General features: G+C 47.7%; 1 protein-coding gene across 1 annotated transcript in view; it reads left to right on the top strand.

Moving 5' to 3' along the window:
• Positions 1-20589, top strand: part of CDON (cell adhesion associated, oncogene regulated) — a 55619-nt gene that overhangs the window by 33904 nt on the left and 1126 nt on the right. The window contains exons 11-20 of the mRNA XM_050323067.1: positions 1892-2020; positions 3338-3544; positions 4169-4350; positions 5510-5615; positions 8786-8908; positions 10328-10555; positions 11613-11884; positions 14208-14287; positions 18741-18982; positions 19564-20544. Coding sequence (XP_050179024.1) covers positions 1892-2020; positions 3338-3544; positions 4169-4350; positions 5510-5615; positions 8786-8908; positions 10328-10555; positions 11613-11884; positions 14208-14287; positions 18741-18982; positions 19564-19730 — 1736 coding nt within the window. The 3' untranslated portion in view covers positions 19731-20544. The remainder of the gene's footprint in view (positions 1-1891; positions 2021-3337; positions 3545-4168; positions 4351-5509; positions 5616-8785; positions 8909-10327; positions 10556-11612; positions 11885-14207; positions 14288-18740; positions 18983-19563; positions 20545-20589) is intronic.

The raw sequence follows: 20589 nt of genomic DNA, 5'->3' as shown, positions 1-20589 counted from the left end.
AATCACAAAAGAAACTCTGCATCCTCAAGTTTTCATGTATCAACAAAGCTGCTCCTGGTTTGCTTTGCAGACACCTCAGTCACAGTCTCTGCCAACCACGAGCCAGCTGTTCTGATAGCTGTGTGCAGACAGCAACAAGCACAAGAGCGTTCCTAACCAGACCATTCTTTTTCTTTCAAGTTTGGATGCTGATGGCTGCGCTCTTCAGCATGCAAACAATTATTTTTCATACTATAGTCCAAGAATGGCTTTAAAGTGACAGAGAGCATGATTAGATGGGATATTTGGAAGAAATTCTTGCCAGCGAGGGTGGGGGTGCCCTGGCACAGGTTGCTCAGAGAAGCTCTGATTGTCCCATCTCTAGAAGTATCCAAGGCCAGGTTGGACAGGGCATGGAACAACCTGGGATAGTGGAAGGTGTCCCTGCCCATGGCAGGGGATGGAGGGAGATGGACTTTAGGGTCCCTTCCCACCCAGACCATTCTGGGATTCTATTCAGGACAGGATAGCTTAAAATTTTATTAAGAATGTGATGTATTCATGAAATTGTGAAAGCTGCTTAGGATCCTTTGCCCTGTACATCCTTATCATTGTTCTGTCAACAAACAGATCCAAAACTGATGGCCCCCAACCTCTGAAAATCTTACCCCCTGCTAAAAAAAGTCAACAAACTCCCTAATTGTGACCTACCCATGCCCTGAAACATGGCATGATGAAACTTTGGGACCCTCCCAGGCATCTGCTTAACAACACAAATCCTGACTGACCTCCTGCTCACCCTACATGTCACAGCAGACACAGCCCCAGCTGCCACCACTCTCGCCCAGAGGCACAGAAATGTTCACTATGGCTGATTGATCCCTAAACTGCTCCAAATGGAGCCTCATTCTTCTTCACCTGCATCCATCAGCACGTTGAATTAGGATTTTACTACAGCTCCTACTTATACAAAGAAACCTGCTCACCCTCATAGCAGCCCCCTTCACAGGCTGTGTGCTGCCATGAGGCCAGGTACACTCTGAGGGGCCACAGTCATCACTGGCCTGTTCTCAGCCATCCTCTGCCTTGGACAGACCCTTGTAGAACGAGCCTGAGGAGGATTCTCCATAGACAACCCCACACTTACCTGAATATTTGCCTCCCTTTATAATCACAGGCCCCACATTCCTCCACCCCACCTTCCTCCACGAGTCATGCTCCAACAACCCCCAGGGTGTTGTAGCAAACGGTGGCAAAATCCCATTCCACCCATACTTTTCCATAAAAGACATCCTAGGATTCATGCTCATGTTCCTCGCACTACTAACCCTCCCAACTTACTGGGGGACTGAGAAAGCTTCATACCAGCAAACCCACTTGTCACTCCCCATTGTATTAAACCAAAATGATGCTTCCTGTTCTCTGTCCTGTGCTCAATCCCCAGAAAACTCAGAGGAGTCAGAACTGCTACCCCTACCCTGCTCCGTCCTGTGCTGCCATACCTACTGCCACAGGCCACAAGCCCACTCAGCCTGGTGTCCTTGCTCCTGCAGCTTCCACAGCATTTTCACTCTTTCTCTAGACATGGATTTGGGTGTGACATTTTCCCCACCTGGTTGGGGTTGTGATGAGAGGGCTCAGCAGTGCAGGACGGAGCCAGCGGCATCACTGCTGAGTGCTGCAGGGGGGCGGTCACTCATCCAGAGCACCACTCCCTGGGCTAGTGGGGCAAGGCTCTTCCCTTGCTCTCCCAAACTCCCTAATTGCTCTCCTGACTATTCAGCTTGGGATTTGGAGGCAGGGCTGTGCCATAGCAAGTGACCTTCTAGAGTGAGTGTACTGAGGGGGTCAACAAACAGCATTTCCTTATCCAGTCCCTGAGCTGATGTATTGTCTGTCAAATCTTTCTTAGAAAGAACATCATCCTTGAAAAACACTCAGGCTCCATCTCCACCCATGGGCATCCCTAAACAACCCGTTGTTCATGAAGGCACAAATAATTTCGGTGTTGTCCTTCCAGACCTGTCTCGCCACAGCGGAGGTAGGAGTGGGGATGGTTTGTGATCCAGGTGCTAAAAGTTGTGTTGCAAAGATCTGCACTTGAGTTAACCTGTGTTTATTACTGCTTTGGGTGCTTGTATTGCCTCTTCTATTTCCTGTCTATTCTGAGGCTGCTCTGTTGCATAGGGTATTTCCAAGGATGCTGTTACCTGCATGTGTGGCTCTCAAAAAATAAGAGAATTTTCACTTGCAACCCACATTCCTGCTGCTCATTTTTAAACCCGCGGTTGCTTTTTACAAAATACTCTGGTTTTCTCTTCCCTTCCACTCTAAAAGAGCTGGAAGAAGAAGGGAAATGGGAAATGGCTGTGTCAGAGGTTTAAGTTCTCGAAGTGCATGATATCTGTTCTGAGTGTCTTCCTGTGGCTTCCCAGGCAAGGGCTTATTTCTGATGGTAAGGAGATACAAGCACTTCCCAGTAGGTGTGACTTCTACTCTGCTTTCCAGTGAAAACAGCATGTTTGTAGTCCTTTTTCTCACCCAGCCCAGCCTTTGAACCCTTGGCCTGATTCAGACAGATTTCCTCAGGGGCTGAGATCTCAAAGGTGTCAAAAATTTGGGGTGAAGCCAAAGGTGAGCAGAGAGGTTTGATAACACAGGCAGGGAGCTGAGCGTTGCACACTTGAATGTCAGAGGAGCCACACAAGGGCCTTACTTGTGTCTGGCTGCAAATGCTCAGCTGCTTCACTCCCCAAAGCTGCCAGGCTACTGTTCCTTGCTCTGTTCCCCTCTTCTGTTCCCCTCCTCAGCCAGCTCTGTGTTCACAAACCCAGGCTGGTTCAGTAAAGCCTCACAGCTCTTACAACCAGGTTTACTAACACCCTTCTTTCCCTTCTCTCTGTCCCACTGCTGCCTGTAACTTCAGTGAGTTCCGTAAGTATATCCTAGTACACACTTTATTTGTTCTTCCCTCTCCTTTTGCCGGCACTCCAGTTAGTGGGGATGGGTTGAAGTTTCATTGGGTCTGTGAGGAAATTTGGGGGGTTTGAAAATAATAATCACATTTTTCCTGTTCACTTAGTCTATGTGTCTGTTTCCATGTAGAGGTGGTTGGGGTAGTGCAATACTATATAATTTTTTAATATTTTATTGATAAGGTAATCAATTCCTCTATTGTCTGCTGGTCATCCATCTTTTCCAGCAGAGTAAGAGTGGTGGTGATTACAGGAGGATTTAAGATTCTCCTTGTTAGTATGTGAAGTCCAACTTAATCACCAGCCATGAGCCTAATGGGTTGTTACAGAAAATGAAGTTCCAGCTGACTCTAATCCTCTTGCGACCGAATTTCCCATTTCAGTTCCAGAAGCTCCAGACCGACCCACCATCTCCACAGCATCGGAATCATCCGTCTACGTCACGTGGATCCCCCGGGCCAACGGGGGCTCCCCCATCACAGCCTTCAAAGTGGAGTACAAACGCCTGGGTCGCAACAGCGACTGGCTCGTCGCAGCTGACAACATCTCCCCCTCCAAGCTGTCCGTGGAAGTTCGGAACCTGGAGCCAGGTATTAGAAATGATCTTTCAATACTGCAGCTCTCTGGTTGTTTCATTTTAACTTCTTGCTTGGATTATCCCGTTTCTGCTTGATTAGGCTTGGGTTTTGTGTGTGGCCTAGGAGCTTGTTACAGGAATTCAAGTTGATTTCTGGCTTTCCAAGTGGAAAAAGCCCACCACCATAATTTAATACTTGTTCATGTGGAGAGGAGGGTTGTGTATCACTGCAATTTTTAACTTAATTGTCCTTCTAGTGAGCACTCAGAATGCAAAGAGAAAAATGCACTGATGAAAAAACGTCTGTCCTGACTTCTCACAGTGTCCAACCCTGAAAATTCAGGGAAAGAGTGCAAGTGGATGCTGACAGGGATCCTTTGAAGCATATTCTCTGTACCCACCAATTTAGGGACCTCCTGAGCTGATGGAGGCATCTACATGTGTGTGTGAATTCTCCTTAAGTGGCTTTTAGGAGCTGTTTATACTTCTGATCTCCGCACTGGTCTGCGGCAAGGAGTCCTCTGCTTTTCCTAAAGGACGTTGTGCAAAAAGTACCTCCTAATCTGTTTAGTCTCTCCTTGAATCCCCTTTCCAGCGCTCGTTTGGCTACCGACGGCTTCTTTCTTTCCCTTAAAAGGAGAAATGTACAGGTTCCGTGTGATCGCGGTGAACAACTACGGGGAGAGCCCGCGCAGCGCCGCGTCCCGCCCGTACCAGGTCGCCGGCTTCACCAGCCGCTTCTCCAGCCGCCCCATCGCCGGACCCCACATCGCCTACACCGAAGCCGTCAGCGACACGCAGATCATGCTGAAATGGACGGTGGGTATCGCGGTGTCCTGTCCCTCCTGCAGCCTGTGCTGCTGGAGCTGGTAAAAGTCGAAGATTAAGAGCTGTTTGCAGAGTGGGGAGTGGTGGTTTCCCGAGCCTCAGAGATGATGGTGTTCCTCCTTCGTGCCCCTCTGGTAGAACTGGGGGAGTCAGTGGGCCATGTGCCTCTCATGCCCTTTGCCCCCACTTCCAGACCCTTTCCCCCCCTCAGAGGCAGGCCTGTCAGTTGTCTGCTGCATTTGCACCATCTCCCAGCTTCCCTCCACCCCACTCCCCTTCCAGCCCCCGGGGACACCACACACCCCTCCTCGGGTTACGCCAGATGTGACCCAGCTGGCAGCTCCAGTGAGGGGCTGCAGCCGCCGCAGTCCACCTGCTCTGGCACAGACATAGCAGAGGCACCAGTGGGCTTAACTCTGTCCCAAGCCCTGTTCATGCCATGAGTTGTGAGCAAGCTGGCTCCGTTTCCTGCAGTTCCTGCTGCTTTTGTCAATCCAGGCTGGGGTGGCTGGGAGCATTTCAAACCCACCGTCTTCCCTCACGTCCAGTGGAGGTTTCATGTTAGAGAAACGTTTTCCTTTCCCCTGTTACCTCGTCTATTGTAAACAAGTACTTTAAAGTCCTTATTGAAACCCACAGAAATTCTTTGCTCTTGTTTTGAAATCTAACCCCCTGGTATACTTTGGAGGATTTAATGTGTAGAGTTCCCAGTGTTAGTTTGCTCTGCTAGCTCAGCCTTAAGAGATGTTAAGGATAATAAACTTAAAATAACCTCTGGTTCCTCGGGAGGCTGCATAACTTAAAGTAAAAGATTCTTGAGCTGATTTTTAGAGTTACCTTAACTCTTTCTGAAGTAAAAATAGTTTTAACTTTTCCATCTCCATTAATCACGAAAATTTTCAGACCGTTCATGGTCAAACCCTAATTGAGGGTTTGGAAAGTGATGTGGGAGGAAAGTGTCAGCCCCAGTCAGTCTATTATCCCCATCCCACACTCCTTTTTTCAGCTGCTCTGAGGAGTTCAGTCACCTTTACTTGTACAACCGTATTAAGAATATTCATATTTCCAGGGGATGAGATACTCAGTGATGGCAGCAGGGCTCAGTTAAGATTTTTCTTCTCTAATGCAGCCTTTTAAAATTCTCTTGCAGTACATTACATCCAGCAACAACAACACGCCCATCCAAGGATTTTATATCTATTACCGGCCCACGGACAGTGACAATGACAGCGACTACAAGCGGGACATTGTGGAAGGTACGGGGCCAGGCCCAGGCTCAGAGCACCCTCCACGGGAGGGACACCGTGCAGCCTTGCTGGCTGTGTTTATATGGAATCTAAACTGCTTTTCCTGGGCACAGTCTTTACCATATATCTCACAGAAGGAGCTATCTCAGCTACCTTACGTCAGGTTCTGCCCACACATGAGCTGCTTTCTTCCTTCTGAAGCCGCTTCGATGTGGAAACTTGAGAACTAAATAAGTGGGTTTAGGTTTGTCTTGTTGTACTGCTGCCCATCCTTAGTGCAGGTCTATTTAAACTGGTACAGCTTCAAGTTGTGTAAAGAGAAAGCAGTGTAAATGGGGTTTAACCCAGGGTGAAAACATCTGGGTTACAGACTGTACTAATAACTAGCTGGCTTTTACAATTATTTGCCCCAGAACAGACTTTCTAAGCTGGTAGTACCTTGTGTGTAATTGCCCTTCTCTCCTCTTACCTCACCTAATCACTTCTCCTGCTATAAGGAAGTTGCTTTTAGCCCCAAGTGCTGTAGCATGCTGCAAATGCAGGTATGCTTGTGCTTCATTTTGCCTTTTAATCAAGTTATTTTTTTCCCCTGTGCATATTAGATCATCATTTTCCTGGAAGAAGTTATTAGATAATGTCTATATTAGTCCAGAAGTGGAAAACCCTTTTAAAAATATTTTATTTAATGTCCTTATTGCTCGGGCTGAGCAAATGCAGTGATCTCATTCTGGACCAATGACGTTAATTATTTTTTTCCCCCTCATTTATTTCAGTTACAAGAGGAATGGGCCTTTATTTTGAAAATTTTCCCCTGCCAGACAATTCTGCACATAGTACTTTGATGCATGACATAAGCTTTTGCACACTATAAAGCTATTAAAGATCCAGAGTTTGGGCTCAGAGGCTTTAAAGAACCTTATGCAGGCTGCACCTTCATCTGCAAATGTATTTTAGCCTTTGCTACACAGAACTTGTGTGTTTATAAGTCTTATACACTGAGCAGTTAGTTGTTTAAGTGGGCTCCACTGTGCTGTGAAATTAGCTTGTTTCAGATTTTTTTCCGAGCGTGTGTGTATTGAACTCTTTGTGGCAGTCTGAAACCATTAGCAGCTGCTCCGCTCTGCCAGAGCCTGCAACAGAAATCACTCGGTGGAAAGATTTAAACCTCATCTTTTCTTTACTGTGCTCCCCTAAATTAGCTTTTCAGCGGAGAAAAAAAAAAAAAAAAAAAGGAGACAGAACTATTTTCAATTAAAGTGTGATTGGAAGTGCTTGATGTGAAATATGTAGAGGAACATGTGACTTAAGGTATTTTTGCCATAAATCACTTGTCCTTCACTTTTTTTCCCCCCTCTGTTACCTTTGAATTAATCTGTCTGTTTTTTGACAGGGAATTTTATCTTGAAATGACTGCATGAGTTGTGGAAAAAGTGTTGTGATGCCTGTGTTAGCTAAGTGCTTGCCGCAGGCTTTCCTCACCGCTTCCTGTTAAGTCTTGTCTTTCGAGACATTCAAAACTCTGCAGAAAACTTTTTTTTTCCATATAAATGCCGCTCCAGGCAAAATCAGATTTTATTTGAAGGAAAAAAAAAAAAAAGGCAAGAAAAAGCTTGGTTCTGGTGGCTCCTTGGTATCTCTCAGCAGCTTTAAGCAAAAGCAAAGCAAAATCAACCCTGTCCTGCATCGATGGTCTGAATTTCTCTGTTTCTGGTCTGAATTTCTCTGTTTCGAGGGTCCTGGAGATTGAATTTTAAATGTAAATGCAGTCTGATGTCAGTTGTTTAAATGTTTTCCCTTGCTAATGGTGCAAGAAGAGGACAGTTAAAAGCGCCTGTACTGATTCCAGTTCCACTAATGGTTTGAAGCGGAAACCTAAAACCTGGTGTAGTAATTACCGAAAGGAATGTTGGGGGTGGGGGCGCCGGGAAAACCGAGCCTGAATCTTGGGAAAACGTGCGATTTAGGGAAAGGCGGATTCCAGCTTCAGCCAGGGCTTGTCTGCCCTCACTGGAACCGACGACTACTCATCTCCTGCCCCTATGGGGCTGGGAGGGGGGTCCTGGAGCTGGGCGGGGGTCCCGAAGGAGTTTGAGCAGTGTCACGGTGACAGCCCCCGCCCGCCGAGCACGCTCGGTTCTTTTTATTCGTGCTTAAATCAGTAGGTGGTATGACAGTTCCTTAGAAACAGTGGAAACAGTTCAAGGTGGTATTTTCCAAGAGGGATTAAGAGCACTCAAACAGTTAATTAAACTCCTTTAAAAAAAAAAAAGGGTCGCTGTTTATTAAAATTTGTCACAAGCCCGTGAAAGTAAAAACTGGGAATGATTTATCCTGAAGTGCTCAGTACTTCAGGAGGGTGTCTAAATGAAATGCTGGCCGGGGGCCAGAGATGACAAAACGGTCCTATTAGAGAAGATTGCTTGGCTTGGGCTCAGGCTCCACTGGGGCAGTGGCACTGGGACAGCCTTGCTGGGTTCCCAGGATGGTTCATAAAATGCACATTTTTGGCCAAGCTGAGCGACCCAGATGTGTCCTTCCTGCGAGACACAGGGGCTGCAGTCGTACCTCGCACCTTGAGGGCTGCAGTCTGGGAGAGGGTCTTACCAGAGCCAGGTTTTTCCTCAAGTTTTCTGTGCCAGTTTTCCTTGTTATTTGCCCAGTGTGCTGTAAATTGCCAGCATAACCCACCCTAAGCCCATCTGTGCAGCAGTTCCATGTTTAGGGTACACAGGGCTGCTGTTGAATTTAAATGTGCAGATGTGGACACTTGGATGTCTGTTTTTTGACTTTAGTGAGTTCTGGCTTTTGTAGAGGAGGATTTTTTTTTTTTTTTAAAATCAATTGCCAATAGTGAAAAAGACTCACTTTTATTCATCAAAAGGTTCTTCTAATTTTCAGTTTCACAAGATAATGTGAATCTTATAGAACCTTGGAATGGTTTGGGTTGGAAGGTACCTTAAAGAGCATCTAGTTCCAACCCCCTGCCATGGGAAGGAATGCCACTCATAGATCATGGTTTCAGCTAAGTCCATAAACAGTTACTAAAGACTTCTGTGTTAACAGGAGGAGCTGCAATGTCCCTGCACTTGGTTGAGAAGGGCCCTGCAATACACTTGTCCCTAATTCTGGCTCACGGGAGTAACTGATCTGCAGCTGATTTATTTCTTCTCCCCCCACAGGTACGAAGCAGTGGCACCTGATAAATCACCTGCAGCCTGAGACTTCTTATGACATTAAGATGCAGTGCTATAACGAGGGTGGGGAGAGCGAGTACAGCAACGTGATGATCTGCGAGACCAAAGGTGAGGCCGCGGGGCTGAGCCGAGGTGGCGCGAAATACCCACCGTGGGGAGTTCTCCGAGCAGCTCCGAAGTCAGCTGCGATGATGACTGCGATTTTCTGGAATGTTTTGGAGGATTGTTTTGTCTTCCGAAGCTGAGATTGTTTTGAACATATGGAAAGTGATCCCTTGCACTCCCGAGGCTCTCAGCGAAGCTCTGCAGCTTTGCCTGCCCTCAGAGATAGTGCTGGCTCTGCGGTGCTGATGGCCTCTCCTCAGGAGACAACCATGCGCCTGAAGATGACAGAATTGATTTGTATGTCTGTTTTATGTCTTGGGGGCTCTCTGACACGTTGTATAAGTGCAGACCACAGCAATTGATGATTGTGTTGGCTGCCTCCATCCCTAATCCTGCATGCCTCTGGCACAAAGTTCGTACTGTTCTCGGGAAGTGTCAGATATGGCAGTCACATTTATTTTGCGAAGGATTCCTGTCTCCTTTAATCTCTAAAACCAAGTAAGGCTGTAAAGGGAAAATGCAGACAGTAAACTTCAAATGCAGTGCTATGAAAAAATGTTTTAAAAAAAAAAAAAAAGAAAAAAGCCCTCTGGGAGCGGAAGCATCAAAATTCAGCGAAGTGAGTAGTGAAACCTTTGAAGGAAGGAGTAGGAGCTGCGGGGCTTCAAGACTGTGAGCACAGTTGTTCTCCCTCCTGCAAGGAATATAACTTTCTTCTCTAATTTTAAAATTGACAAGATGTAATCTGTCATTCACGCTGCCTCTTCCTTAAAATGCATCATCTCCCCCAGGCTTATAGGGGCGATCTAGTTTATCCAACATACCTCCAATGGAGGTGCTTGAGTCTCTTTGACCAGCTTCACTCCTAAACCAGGCACCTCTTTTAGGTTTTCAGTGTCAAATGAAATGAATCTGAGCTGTGGTGTGCTGGAAACTAATGTAAATATAATTCCTGGTTTAAACTACCATCTTGTTTTTAGGGATTTTCTGCTCAGCTCTTGGTATGGTTTGGAAAAGGGGTTAGGAGGGTTCACATCAGATAAAAGTAGGTCATCTGGCAAAGGCTGCGCAAGAGAAATGCGTGTTGTGGTTTTTCCTGACCTCAGAAGTGGAAAGATTTGCGCTCTTTCAAGTTGGGAGTTAGAGCAGTTGTAGCCATGCGAACCTCGAGTGGCTCATTAAAGTTTCAGTGACCTCAAAGAGGGGGTGAGCAGGCAGGATAATCACCGTTTTCCAAGGCAAATAGCTATTACCCAATAGCAGTTGGCCTTCTCCTTGTAGGATTTAATATTGACTTGGAAAGCTTTCTTTGTGAGGCATTAGGACTTGAACTCTGCAGTAATTATTTTCGTTTCATAACGAAAAAGAGCATTTAGAAAACGCAGTGAGTGAGTGTGCCCATACCTGTCTCTGTTCATCCAGTGAAACGCGTGCCAGGAGCGTCCGAGTACCCGGTGAAGGACCTGAGCACCCCGCCCAGTGCCCCGGAGCGGGCAGGGGGCAGCGGGACCGGGCCCGCCAGCGGCCCCGTGCGCAGCAGTGACATGCTCTACCTGATTGTGGGCTGTGTCCTGGGCGTCATGGTCCTCATCCTCATCGTCTTCATTGCCATGTGCCTCTGGAAGAACCGGCAGCAGAGCGCCATGCAGAGTGAGTGGGGGCCACTTCCCTTCCACGGTGCAAATATTATCGGGGTAAAATTAGTAACGCTCATGCTGCATTTTATGGGTGGGAAGCGCCTTCCTGTTAGGAGCCAGCTGGCATTTCTGGAGAGACTTGCACTTCTAGGTGTGCCCTTGGTGCAGATTTGGGTTTTTAAGAGCGGCAATGTCTCCGTTGCTTTGCACCGGTGCTCCCTGCCCTGCTGCATCCCTGGAGGGTTGTGCCGCAGTTTCATCCAGAGAATGGTGTGGGAAATGCCTGGGCAAAATTTTTGCAGCTTATGTTTAACTTTAAGCCCCTGCCTAGGTCTCTGCTGACTGCAGAGGCAGAGCCTGCATAATTTTAAGTACTTGTTAAATGTGGAGAGTTAAACCCTGGATCTCTCCCTTTCTCGAGTGTATCTGGAAAGAACAAATGTGCAGCACTAGGACAGGTCCCTTATTACCTCTCAGTCCCTGCACACTGAGATGGCATTCAATGGCCAGGTCTGTCAGAGAGGTGTTAATCAGGTGTTCAGTAGCAAGCAGGAGCCTGGAGCAGGAGCTTTGCAAGGTGCTCTGCACCCACCATCAACCTGGTGCCAGCAGAATCTCTGCACTGGCCTTTTCTGTTCCTTGTGCATAAATCAGCCTTGCTCTTGCCACGACTTGTGGTTATTTTTAAATGTCCTTACTCTCTGACAGAGAGAAATGAAACAAAACTTCTTGCAAGATAAGATAGTGCCTTCAGCTGCAGCCCAGAGAGATTTTTGGGAAGCAGCTCAGAGTAGATAGCAGAGGGGCTATCGATGATACAAATGGCCCATTTTTAGGACGCTCTTGTAGAGACCGATGTCAGCCAAGTCCTTCCAGACCAACATTCCTGGTCTGCTCTCCAGGATGTGGCTGTTTTCCATGTCTATACTAGTATACCGAGCACTTGGATATCAGAGTTAGTTCACAAAAGCTGTAGGAAGACAAAGTAAGTTTATTTAGTTTTTAGGGATGCTCCTTTAGCTTCTCACTTGGCAACGAAGGCGTGCTTTCAGTAGTAATGTCTTTTGCAGAGTATGACCCTCCTGGCTACCTCTACCAAGGGGCAGATATCACCGGGCAGATGATCGAGTACACCACCCTGCCCGGGACCAGCCGCGTCAACGGCAGCATCCACGGGAGCTTCCTCGGCAACGGCCTCGGCAACGGCTGCCCCCACGCCCACCACAAAGTTGGCAATGGAGTTAACGGGATCACGAATGGAGGAGCAGGACTGTACCCAGGGCACACCAACTCCCTGTCCAGGACACATGTGGACTATGAACACCCCCACCACCTCGTGAACGTAAGCTCCTACAGCGGGTGGGAGGCTCAGCACAGACCTTGGGATTTACTCAGGGGCTGTGCAAGCAGACTTAATTTGGGTGGGGGAATACTCATCCATTGATAACAGCCAGTTCCACTGAATTCTTTATCCCAGAGGAAGCAACTGGGCTGATATTTGTGATACAAACATCATGGTTTTCATTTGAGGATATCAGATGACAGCAAGAATTCCACTTACTCTGGGAAATCTGCCTCTACCCTCCTCCTAACAGCATGTAAGCTCTGAGAATGCCTCAGTGCTGGGCTGAGATCCTTTACTCGTACATATGGTATTTCTCAATCTCCAAGTTAAATAGATTTAATTATAGCTGCTTATTCTGCAGCTTTATGGATCACCCGTTTTTCCCCCACCTGTTTCAGATCTGTAACTCTGAGCAATGCTATTAATTATGGCAAAGCACGAATGGAGCAGGAGGTTCCGTGGAATGAAGTGCCCCATACATCTTGAACTGCAGCAGTGCAATAACGCTGCTGCTTTTTCTTTTTTTTTTCAGTCTCCTGTTTGTGACTGTTGAGACAGGCTCGTTTTTTGTTTTGAAATTGAAAATAAAATTAAAAACTAATTTCAGTCTGCGATCCAGCCTTTGTATGCTGTGGAAAAATACTTCATTTGCTGAAACGTGTCCCGTTTCCAAGAGAGAATAATGATTTCATTATTGTCTATGGAAACAGATGGCTTGCATTCAAACTTACTAAACTTACTCAAAACTGTGAACATTGCCCAGGAAAACTGAAAGAAAAAGTTCAAAAGTCTGAATAACCCATGCTGTTTCTGGAGAAAAAAAATGGGCCTATTGTTTGTGTTGGTAATTGAGCACAAGCCCTTCATTTTATTGAACAACAAATTAGCACTTGCACAGTAGTTGCCACTTCAGTTCCCTCCTGTTTCAGCCCAGATCTGTCAGTTTTTCACCTGATTCTGTCCTCGGCCTGCAAGAAGTGCCCGTTTTTGGTTGTTTTCAAGAGCACCCAAGGCCCAAACTGGGTTTTTTGGACCTGTCCAACCTCCCAGTGGGTGAAACTCTCCAGAAGTCTCCAAGCCCTCAGGGAGAGAACGTTTGCGGTGCTCGCCTGTGAGAAAGCCTGGGGGCTTGCATTGATGTTTTGTCCCTCCTATTTTTGTTTTCTGGGGGGCTGGGGAGAAAGAGGGAAATAGATGTGTGGTGACAGAGGTCTCAGTGCTTGGAGTTCCTCCGTGCCACAAGCTGTCCACACAGCGCCGCTGTCTGTAGGTGACGGGGCTGAGTTTTTTGTTCCCCACTCCTCGTTGTAGAAAGTTTGAGTCACAGGATCTCTGCCCACGGAGCAGGCCCGGGACTGGCACGTGGGCGAGGCAGCGCAGGGGAACAGGATGTTCTCATCCTCGTTAGGCCGCTCTTCATTGTTTCAGTGATTGGGCTAAATGAGGAAAGGAGAAACTGGCCAGGATGGCAATCAAGACTAATTAGGCATTTCCTCAGTGCTCCCTATCCTTCAAAAACTTCAGGACAAGCCCTGTTTGTGCAAAAATAGGGGTTGTTAGAAGTTCCCTACCACTTGAACTGCCAAAAGCCAGGTGAGTCTCCCCTGCCCGGCTCCCTCCTGGAGCCCGGTGCGGGATCCTGGCTCCACACCCCGCTCCGAGCGGCTCCCGCAGCACTGTCCGCCTGGTCCCTAACAATGAGGTATGTGTTAATCTGGGCATTTCGACTGGCTTGTAATGGCCCCCTCAGCCAAAACCAACAACACAAAATCCCTCGCACCCCGAGTCATTGCTGGCTGAGGAATTACCCCATCTGTACAAATACGAAACGATTCAAAAATCAGTGTAGCGAAGTAAACTGATCTAATCGGAGTAATTACAGGAAAGTGGGATGGGTTTGTGTGTGACATCAGCCCTCCAAATTTAATCCCCTGTCTCCCCAAACGAGCCTGGTGTGCTAATGAACAGCAATTCGTTTTCGTGTCTGTCATCAGCGTTAAAAATAAACATATTTACAGTGTGTTTATTAAATTAAACCTCAGCATATTAAGCTGAAAACAGACCAGGGAAATGACCACATACTTGTCTAAGCTGCAGTTATTTACTTTTCCCTGACACACACGCTGGCAAAGCCCTCCCCTGGCCTTTGGACAATCGCTCAGTGTTGCTGTGCTGCGTTCGGCCCAGAGCGGGGCATTGATAAGGTGACTGGAGTGGGAAAAACAAGGCAAGGAGCTGAGCTGCCTCCCAAGCACCTCCCTTGGATGTTCTTATAGTGATCTGATTTTTAATAATTCCCTGTTAATCCTTCCTGCTGCAGGGTGGCGGGATGTACTCGGCAGTGCCGCAGGCTGACCCCTCGGAGTGCATCAGCTGCCGGAATTGCCGGAACAATAACAGGTGAGGAATGGCCTGCACGAAGGCAGGACCTGCCCCCAGAGCAGCCCTGGCTCTGTGTGCTGTGGTGGAGCTGGGACTGACAAAAGCTGAGAGCTGGAGTTCCGGCCCAGGGCACGAGGAGCTGCGTGTCAGGGCATGGCTCGGAGAACAGTTGAGAATTGTCCGTGGGGTGGAATAAAACAAGTTGTTAAACCCCCAGAGCTCACTTTGCTCAACACGCTCCTCTGAGGCTCTCTAGGAAGCAAAGCAGGTTGGGCACTGGAGTTTTTTAAAATCCTGACTTCCTGTGTTTTCTTCAGCTTTGAGATAACAAGATCATTCCATGTGGAGTTTGTCAAATCGGATTTAATTGGTCTTCTGCATTTTACACTTCCTGCCATTCCCTTAAGAGCACCGACCAACTGCAGTTGCCCCTTTTCCTTCACAATGCTATTCTTTGTAAAAAGTGGAATTTGAGGTTCTTCAAGGCATTCAGGAGCAGTGTGACCAGCGACTGTCAGTGTGGGATAAGATTTTTTTCATGGGAAAAAGGATTCTTGGATAGAATAAGGGAAAATCTATCTTCTATGTTGTATCTGGGAGTCAGGAACCTAATAAACATCATTAGGGTTTTCGCTTTTGGAAGTTTTAATGAATATCCTTTCAGGCTTCTGACTAAATCTCTTGTTATTTTAATGACTGTAAATAGGACTGAAAGTCAGACAAGCTGGGCTACTCTGACTTGTAAATTCTGGTCTTTTTTTTCAATCATACTTTGATTTTTCTGTATTGTTAAAATGTTCAGCTGCCTTTAGGTGTGCATCTGGAGAAGCTGAGTTGAAATTAATCATTGAATCATTGAATATTCTGAGTTGGACCTGCAAATAACACCGAGTCCAGCTCCTGTTGCACAAATAAGCTGTTCTTGAAGGCAAAAAATGTGTTCACTTTATTTTCATGGGTTTACTTTTTAAATGTCACTTATAACAGGCTTTAAATCCTTCTTCCTTCCATAAATGTATGCGTGATAGTGTAATGCTGATGAGCTGCTGCTCGCACGTGGAGCTGGGCACGCCTTGCCCGGACCAGTGTCCCAACAGGTCTCCAGGGAAGCCCAGCACGTTCCCTCACACACCACTTGTGTGTTTTCCAGCAGGCTCTGCAGCAGCTCTCCCCAGGATGTCTGTGACTCGCTGTGACTTGGAACATGCCATATGTGTTACGCTGTCGTTAAGAGTTTGCGTTCCGGTTTTAAGCACATTTAATTTTTTACTTGCTCCTTTTTACCCTGAGAAAGCAGGGAGTGGGTTCCATCCTCTGCAACTGCACTGCTCCTGCCAGACGGGTCATCAGCGGGGCCTGAACTCTGAGTTTTCACATCCCCCTTCTATATTTGACTGCTTGATAGAGAAACAACTCATCCCTTGCATCCCTTCCCCAGAGGGGGCCATTAACCTCTGCTCAGCTCCTGCCCCGGCACGGGGGAATGGGAGGAGGACATGGGAGAGGGGAATGGGGTCGGACCAGATCATGCCTGAGCATTCCACCAGGGAGCTGGGTGTATGGCCAGGGCGAGGAGGAGGAGGAGGAGGAAGGCCTGGTGGGTTAGTGCAGTCATGTCAGCAGGCTTTGGCAAGTGGGGTTTGGGGGCTGGAGTCTTTTCCTTGTTTTTATTTAACCTTGTGGCGCAGGTAAGGGCTGTTCCCTCCCTCTGGGCTCCTGTTGGTGGAAAGAGAACCTCCTCCTCATCCCATCCTGGAATCACTGCACCTTTTGTGCTGGAAGAGGCAATTCCCTCTGCAGCCCAGGAGGACAGGGAGATCAGGTAGAAGTATCTGTAGAAGGGTCTCCAGCTCAGGAGCGTTGTGGGTGCACGTGGCCTTGGCGCCACAAATTCCTCACCGACCCATTGCCACCAAACACCCGGAGCTGTTGCTGTGGTTTGGGTTGAATTCAACAGTTATTTGAATTGTGACCATGTGCAAATGAATCCTAGGGGTTCAACATATTTCATAGCTGTTTTCAGCAATAGCCATCTCGGTTTTATTATTCCAGTGCTGAAATCCCTGGATCTTCTGTTTAAATTAGCACTTTATCCTTCCTAACTGCTCGTGGAGCCTTGCCAGAGGGAGAAGCTGCTGAAACCTGGAGACCTGCTTTGCTATTGTGGACAAAGCTTGTGGTTGACAGGATTGAGAACTGATCTTTTTTTCTTCCCTGGTGCTTTTGTGTTAAAACTCTCGAGATACCTGGTGGCTGCAGAGGAATTTACACTTTTGCAAATCCCTCTTTGCAAATTCACTGTGTTTTGATCAGAAATGTGAAATGCATATTTCAAGTGTATCAGCTTGTTTTTCCAGTGCTTTCATCTAAATTATGCTTTATTTAGGTTATGGTTTGGTGGGGTTTTAGCACTGAGAACTGATAGAAAATGTGTTTTCTGCAGCAGGGATTTTACATCACTCTTGCTGCACACTCTGCTCTGGATATCCCCATGGCTAGTTTCCATCACAGTGTGGTTATTTAAGCTTAAAAAGCTGAACTGCTGTCTGGAAACATCCTTCAAGCCCCTACAATAATACAGAGAACTATACCAACCTCTGTATCTTTAAGAAGAACCCCCAGAAACATGTAAACCCAAACATTTCTAATGGGTTTCTCTGAGCTTTTTTTCCAAATAATAAGTGAGTGCAGTCAAAACTTCTGCGGAGAGAAAGGCAAACTAATAAATGGATTTGTTTGAAGGCCAGATGTGTTTCATGTGGATTCTTCAGTGGCTTCTGTGGTATTTTGGTACTTGGAATAATGATTTTGGAGGCAGTTACAGGAGCAGAAGGACAAAATAGGAGAGAGAAGGTTGAAAATGAAGCTTGGTGCTGCTCCATCCTCGTGGCTTTTGGGAGGGGAGGGATGCCCCTTGTCCCCTGTTTTGGCTTTGCACATGAACCATCTGCAGGAAGGGAAACTTGCACCAGTTCCTCCTCTAGCAAGTTTATTCGTGTTGTTGTTGAATGTTTTGTTGCTCTTTCAGTTTGGCAAAGCTGATCACGGGTTTTGATCAGGTTTCAGGTGTGAACTGAGGCTCCTGTAGGGCAGGTCCCTGGAGTGTGATGTTTTTATGCATTGCCCTGGCTTTTTTAAAGGCATAAAAGTGGTTTCTGAGACTTGGGCAGGACCTTGCTGAGACTACCAAGCTTTTAAACCTGTCTGAGCTCAGTGCTGAGGTGCTCAGGGCTCCCCTGCTGTTGGAGGTGGCTCTGCTGGCTGCTGCCCTGGCACTGCTGATGTCCCAGTCCATATTCCCCTCCTCTTCCAGCCATATTCCATCATCCCTCCTCAGTTTTGGGCCGGAATCACTGTGGAGCAGCACACCAAGCCAGCACCTGAGCAGCCATGTCCCAGGGAGCAGGTTTTTCATTTCCAGATGCCAGGCTCAGGCAGCCCCAGGGACAGCCCAGAGCAAGTGCACTGGACTGGTCCCTGTGAGCAGAGCAGGCAAGGAATGGATTTACACTTGGTAGGAAAAAAAGAGGAGGATACTCAGAGTTGTACCTGTATCAGCACATAAAAACCTGAAGCCTGTTTAGCCTTTGTGGGAGTGTTTTGGAGGATCTCTGGTGGGTGTGAACACTCTCCATCCTTATTTCCATGCTTTTATCTGCGGATCCATCTCTGTCTTGCGCCGCACAACAAGGAAGAGTTCTGGGGGGTAGTTTCCCAAAGTTTGTGGCAGCTCTACAAGTAAACCTTTTCCTTTTGGGATAATGATGTTTTTGTCTAAAACCGCACTGAAGTGGAATATTTGGGGGGAGGGTGTTTTCTTATGTAGGAATTGTTTATAAAAATGTTCCCTGAGGCCAGGTTGTCCACGTTGCAAACACTGAGGCGTTTTCCCTGCCTGCTGCAGTGGTACATGTGTCAAAGTCCTGCTCCTTTTTGGTTAAAGGTTAAATACCTCAGCTGTAACAATGGATTCACCACTTCAGCTTCAATTCCACAGCCTTACATACGTATTGGAGGGCCACAATCTGACTTGGAGAGCAGAAGAGGGGGTTAAATTTATAATCTTGCATCTATTTTTCTGATTTGCGTTCACTCTGATAACACTTAGTATTTTTTTCCAAGGTACATAAGTTTGCTGCTTGCGTTTCAAAATTTGAGCTCTTTATCTTGGCAGCAAAAATGTGTTTTGTGGGGTTGCTTTGATGGAGAAATGGACTCACAAGTCAGGTCATTGGGTCACAATCGATGGGGGAAGGAACTGAGCGTGTTTCGAATGTTTTCAGCTGTCTGTTGGGAGGAAAAAAACCCACTCGGTCCTTTTCTTGATGTCAGGATTGCTCCAAAAATATCTTTAAAACTGATTTGACTGTTGACATGTGGTAAAGCACTTCAAAGTTGCGCTTTCTCAAGATAACGGGGCGGGGGGGAAAGAAGCCGCTCTGAGTAACTGTGGCCTCTGTCCCGCCCGCAGGTGTTTCACCAAAACCAACGGCGCTTTCGGCAGCGCCGCCCTGCCCGTGGTGCCCCTCGGAGCACCCTTCCAGCAGGACGGTGTGGAGATGAAGCCCCTGAGCCCCCACGTGATGGTGGCCATGTGCTTGGCCTCGGCCGGCCCCGAGTGCGGCGCCCGGCTGGAGGAGGACGGCGAGGAGAGCGCGGAGCCCGCCCGGCACCCCTGCTGCCAGCAGGGCGTGAGCAGGGACTGCATGGACGGTGAGGCACCCCGGGGAGGGCAGCACCTGGCTCTGGGGCCGGCAATGTTCTGTAGGGCAGCTGTAGGGTCCTTAATGGATCGTGGAGAAGCTGGTAATTAGGCTCACAAAAGAGATGGCTCTTTGAGGAAGGTTGAGTGTCCCCGCCTTGTGCCTGGTTCTGTCATGTCCTTGTGACTGATGGCTCTAAACGGCCCTCATCCAGCACATAACGAGGCTGTGACTGATTGATGCTGCCCCCACAGGGCACCAGTGGGCTCCAACACTGCTGAAAAGCTGCCTAATGGAGTTTTCCTTAATGAGCAGGCATTCCTGAGGGCCCAGAGCCATCCTGGAGGCAGGAACAGGCACAGGGAGGGAGCTGGGCTGACCTCACCCGTGTGAGCTGTTCCATAGCAGTGCTGTGCCAGGACAGAGCCGATGCCCTGTGCTTGTGCCTGGTACAGTGGGAATGAGCCTGAGCCCAGAGAGCATCACCCATTGGAATTAGGAATTTTGGGGGCATGTGGGTCTGTTGAGCTGACAGAGAGGATTTGCTGAAAAACCCCAACAACAACCACCCGCCCTGTTCTTGCTTCACAGGCAACAGCTGCGTGCACTCAGAAACATCGAACCACATTTTGAGCTGGAGTCCCCTCATTCTGCAGCCTGTTTCCAAGGACTGTAAGGAAAAACCAGGATGGAGTTCATCCAGAGTCACCTTAAACAGTTCTGGGGATCTTCGGCAGCTCCAGCTGCGGGAAACCTGAGGAAGTGACCGTTGTCCCCACTTAAAGCCAGGAACTGCCAGTGTCGCTGAGAGGGAGTGATGGGGGGATGTTAATTATAACAGAGAGAGTCACTATTTATTTTTTGTAGTAGTGTCATATGAATGTATCTTGGTTTTCAAAATGGTTGCCTTTTTATATTATTTATGCCTTGAAATCCCTTTTTTTTTTTTTGTTATTTTTTCCCCCCCTCACACCCTGCGAAACTAGCCTGGTTTTATGTATAAAAAAGAATTGTAATAATATAAAGAACGAGGATGGGAAATGTGGAGTGTGTTTCCGTGGCATGTTACCAGTGTGAGAAGCGCTTCTGAGGAGCCCGGGACAGGGATTTGAGCAGGTCTGATGTTGTGACCGATGGCTGCCACCTCCCCGGCAGCTCAGCGACGTGCTGCTCAAACCATCCTTTCCATGAACACATCCCCTCCTCTTTCGGTTTCTCTGGGAAGATCTCGATGGGGAAATGAGAAGATAAATAAGAAAAACGAGCCTCAGCTGAGTCTGTCCAGCACAGCTTGAAGCAGAGCTTGGGTCGGTGACTGTGTCTTCAGGTGCTTGATAACCCTTATGTCTGCAGAAGTACAGGTGCAAATCCAGCCTGTCTCACCTTCCTGCTCACAGAAGACAAAATCCAGTTCTACTCTTGGTTTGAGGGAACACTAACAGCTTGGATAGCTCCAAAATGAAACCAGTTGTGTTGGAGCAGCTCTCACCGGCCCTGAGCGTGGCTGTCAGGAACCCGCCCGCCCCGGACACAGCACGAGGGAGGTGTTGCAACCTTAACTGCAGGGCTTGGGTAGGTTTTTTTCTTTTTCCTTTCCAAATTTAATCCCAGAAAATA

Source organism: Myiozetetes cayanensis, unplaced genomic scaffold (assembly GCF_022539395.1).
Source record: "Myiozetetes cayanensis isolate MyiCay16 unplaced genomic scaffold, myiCay2020 scf29, whole genome shotgun sequence".
Classification (NCBI taxonomy): domain Eukaryota; kingdom Metazoa; phylum Chordata; class Aves; order Passeriformes; family Tyrannidae; genus Myiozetetes; species Myiozetetes cayanensis.
The sequence above is the reverse complement of the archived record's forward strand: the minus strand, read 5'-3'. Positions and strand labels throughout refer to the sequence as shown.